This window comes from Dendrobium catenatum, unplaced genomic scaffold (assembly GCF_001605985.2).
Source record: "Dendrobium catenatum unplaced genomic scaffold, ASM160598v2 original_scaffold_144855, whole genome shotgun sequence".
Taxonomy (NCBI): Eukaryota; Viridiplantae; Streptophyta; class Magnoliopsida; order Asparagales; family Orchidaceae; genus Dendrobium; species Dendrobium catenatum.
In genome coordinates this window covers 836,224-840,506 of record NW_021463285.1, presented here as the reverse complement: position 1 = coordinate 840,506, position 4,283 = coordinate 836,224, and the positions used below count along the sequence as shown (strand labels likewise).

The window sequence follows — 4,283 nt, the reverse complement described above, 5'->3', positions numbered from 1 at the left end:
GCTTCTAATGTTAAATCCCGTTAAATCCACTGAACCGAGGGATTTAGTAAATCCGGGATTTAAGCCGTAAATCCGTAAATCCGGGATTTACGGAATCCCGGGATTTAACGCGCCCACAAAAACCGTTTGGATGGATTTAGCGTAAATCCGACTTAAATCCCACGATAAATCCGATACCAAACATCCCCTAAGGGGCTGTTTGATTTTAAAAAAAATAGACGTCGAGTAATTCAAATATAGCGGTCTTGAAAATATTAGTGTTTGATTTGAAGTACCCGAGAGTTTGAGGCTTTGTTTGAGAAAATTTTTTTACTGCTTCTTAAAATAATTTTTTAGTCTAAAAACTTTAATTTTTATGCTAAAAAATTATTTTACAAACAATAAAAAAGCATCCCAAAAGGAAGCCTAAGACCTAATAGAGTAAACCAAACTAATAAACTAATCATGCATGATACTCTTCGGTTAAACAACAAATTGTCTCTGTTTATGAACAGTGAAGGTGATGTCAGTCGTCAGATCATGATGAGGTGAGATATAACAGACTCATTAGTAACCAATATGCATTGGGTGGAATGTGGGAGGAGGGGATAATCACCGGTACCATTGTGTTGGTTGCGTGATGGGAGTTCATTTAGGTTTGCTTGCAAGGAAATCGGTATCTTTTAAGAGCTGCAAAGTGTAACGATGTTGTAAGAGAACAGGCCGGGTGGCTTCTTGCTTATTTTGTTGGTACTCAATGTAATTATATGGGGGACATTACAGTGCCTGCTAAGGATGTTCTTCTTTCTTTCTTTTTCAGTCTCTATACTTTTTGTTACATTCATATTTGGAGTGAGATTGATTCTTGCAATAGTCTTTTCTCTTTTGCTTGTTTTTTAGGGACGTCAAAATAGGGTCACGGTCGGGTTTGGGTTCAACCCATAACTGATCCGACACTATTCGGGTCAACCTAAACCCGGACTGTTTTTGAAAACGGGTCAGATTTCCAGACCCGAACTGAACCCTCTTCTAGTTCGGGTCAACCCAACACGCCTGAAACTCGGGCATGCGCGGCATTCGTGAAGCTGAAGAGGGACACGCCTGACGCTGGACAGCGGGATGCTGCGGATGTGGAACGCCGGAGCGGGACGACGCCGAACGTCGAAAGTGGAAGGCGGGTTGCAGGAAGCGGGACACATGATGCAATGTGGTCACACACAATGCAATCAGTCGCGTATGCGATGTGTTTTGGTCATACAGTCAGCCGGTCAGCTGGGCCATTCCAGGTCATTTATGGGTTTCCTGGTCAACCTGAACCCGACCTGGTTTTACTAAAGGCTCGAAATCCCTAACCCAAATCCGAACTTTCTTGGTCGGATTCCGGCCAAATTTTAATGTCGTGTCAAATATTGGCACCCTTAATTTTTTTATGGTGGGTGGGGAGCCATAGGTAGTTTCCGCACCAGTTGGTACTTATTTATACTCTTTTTATGCTTTTTAATCAATGGAACATGCAAGTTTGAAGAACAAGATTCATGCTTGATTGAGTGATCTAGAGACCAAAGTAGTACTAATTTAACGTCATTAAAATATTTGAGCTGAAACTGCTTACGGAGTAGAGATTTTGCATTGTTAATACTTAATAGAAGAGGAAGAAGTATGCTGGAAATTAATAAAGTAACAAAACTCATCCCGATCTCTTTGGAGAATAATGATTAATGAGAAATCGGATTTCGACCGTTTAAATCTGAGATGGCGTAATGAGTTTATATGACCATCAGGATTAAATGTATTTTTGCGTCAATTAACAGCCTTTGGATAATTTCCTTACGGCAAATTCATAATAGGATAAGATTTTGTTTGTAATAGATTTCTTAATGTTTTTTTAAAATAACTTTTTATTAAAAAAAAAGTCTAATTTAAAATATTTTCCTATTAAAAAATGAAAATTATCTCAAACTAAGGGGACCGTTTTAAAAAGCAATTTTCTAGTAAAAATTTTTAATTTTTATACTAAAAACTGCTCAGCAAAAAACCCATCCCAAACAAAACCTAAGACTGAGGTTTCGTTTGAGGCGGCTTTTTTGGTGCTTCTTAAAACAACTTTTTGATAAAAAAATTTAATTTTTATGCTAAAAAGTCAATTTGAAAAGCGGTAAGAAAGTTGTCCCAAACGAGGCCAAAGGCTTCTATTTGGACTACTTTCTTATTTCTCTTCTTAAAACAGCTGTAAGAAAGCCATCCCAAACATGGCCCACGGCCGGCGGAGTCCCTTGAAACTGTGAAAGGTAAAAGAAGACATGTAAAAAAAACTTTGATTACTTTTTAAGCTTTTTACACCGCTCTTCTTCGCCTATTGGTTGAGAGCTAAGGCTTCAACTAAGATGTCTAGGGTTCGAGTCTATGTGTATGCATTGCGTGTGTGAGTTTGTCTTAAATGACCTAAATGTTAAAAAAAAAAAAAACTTTTTAAGCTTTTACAGACCCAGAAGCGTAAAAATAGTACAAATATATAAATGAGCAGATCGGAAAAGACCGGTAAAAGAGAAAAGTCTAACGGAAAATAGTAAAGACTGCTCCAATGATATATAATAGATAATTCTGAAACTCATTACGAAGGATAACGAACACTTCCAATCTAAACCAACTCACTCACAAGTAAGAAAAAACTCAATCAAGAAGCGAAATGATCTCCACAGCCACAGTGCACAGCCGCCTAAGTTCCTCTTCCATCCGGCCAAGTTCCGGCGGGTACAAAGCCGCCGGCTTCCGCCTCTGTTGCGCGAAGAGCATTCGGCAGGCAATAGGGTATTCTGCGGCCGCACTAGCGTGAACAAACGCGTTGTCATAAGACTCTGCCGAGAGCTCTCGCAAAGCCCAGCTCAGGGCATCGCCGGCTGCAGCGTATTTGAGTGAGCAAGCACGAAGGAGAGGGCGAATGGGTTCCTCTGTTATAGAGGAGGCGGCGAGCGAGGTGGCGTAGGAGGACGAGTTGGTGGCGTTGGAGAGGGCTAAGGAGAGGAAGATGGATGATAGGCCGCGGGTGTCGGCGGTGGTGGAGGTCTGAGGACTGGTGGATGAGATGGCGGTGACGCAGAAGTCGGGGTAAGAGGTGGATTTGCATGTTGTTTCAATGAAAGTAGTGGAGAAGGAAGAGGAGAGGTGTAGGAGGAGGAGGAGAAGGTGGAGGAGAAAGAAAGAGTTGGAGAGGGAAGCCATGGATAATGGGAAGAGAGAATAGGAGATGGTGAGCGAGAAGAAGAAGAGGTCTAGATATTATAAGGTTTATATATATTCATATATGTTTTTATTTATTTTTATTTATGTTTTTAAATTTATGTGATATAATAATAATAATAATAATAATAATAGTGTAATTAATTTTTTAAAAAAAGCCTAATATTTTTGAATAAGTTTGCACAGTGAATAAACGATTCAAATATAAAATAAAATTTGTGGCCCGTTTATTCAAAGGAGATAAACTAACAATAAATTTAAAAAATATCAAACTCATTCTTATTAAAAAAATTATGTTAAAATGTATTGAAATAAAGTGTATCGATGTGCTTAAAAATATTTTTATTTTTTATATTAGTGATGCAAATATTTTTTTTTGTATGATTTTTTATGCACATAATATCCTAGAAGATTTTGAGAAAATATTATTTTAGGAAAAATTTGGAGTCCATATATTTTCTAATCCAATTTTAAATAAAAATGATTTTATAATAATTAAAATTATTTTAAAATGAGCGTAATGTAAATTATAATTAATTAATTATTTATTTATTGTATTCATTTTATAATAGATTTGATAATTATAAAATTTATTAATTTCAAATCAAAATATTCTGATAAAATTTCATTATTTATTATATTAAAATAAAATAGAACTAAAATACTCTCTTGTTTCAATTTATGTTTTGTAAACTTCTATAGCTTAATTCATTTCATTTTTTTAGTTATAGATTTATATTTATATTGACTCATTTATATCTAGGGTTACAAAAGAGTCACTAAGTGAAGCTATTGCTCAATCTATCCAAGCTCATTTAACTTATACTAAGCTCGATTTTGGTTCGAATACTTGAATTTGAAAAGAAGCTTGAGATTGACTCATTTCAGAACTCAATTTTTTATTTTGAATTTTAGGAAACATAATTAATTAAACTAATATAAATATCAATATATTAGTTAATATTAATCAAGTCGATGAGTTGAGACGGGGCATGATCAAGCTTGAATCTAAACTCGACTGTAAACTTGTGGCTCATCAAGCTTATTAGCAGATTAATTATTCTGTG

General features: G+C 36.0%; 1 protein-coding gene across 1 annotated transcript; it reads right to left on the bottom strand.

Moving 5' to 3' along the window:
• Positions 1-2,533: 2,533 nt before the first annotated feature.
• On the bottom strand, positions 2,534-3,235 carry LOC110113250 (cell wall / vacuolar inhibitor of fructosidase 2-like). The gene has a single exon (XM_020845740.2). The coding sequence runs from the start codon at positions 3,196-3,198 to the stop codon at positions 2,650-2,652; it is 549 nt and encodes a 182-aa protein (XP_020701399.1). The 5' UTR covers positions 3,199-3,235; the 3' UTR covers positions 2,534-2,649.
• Between the last annotated feature and the right edge of the window lie 1,048 nt (positions 3,236-4,283).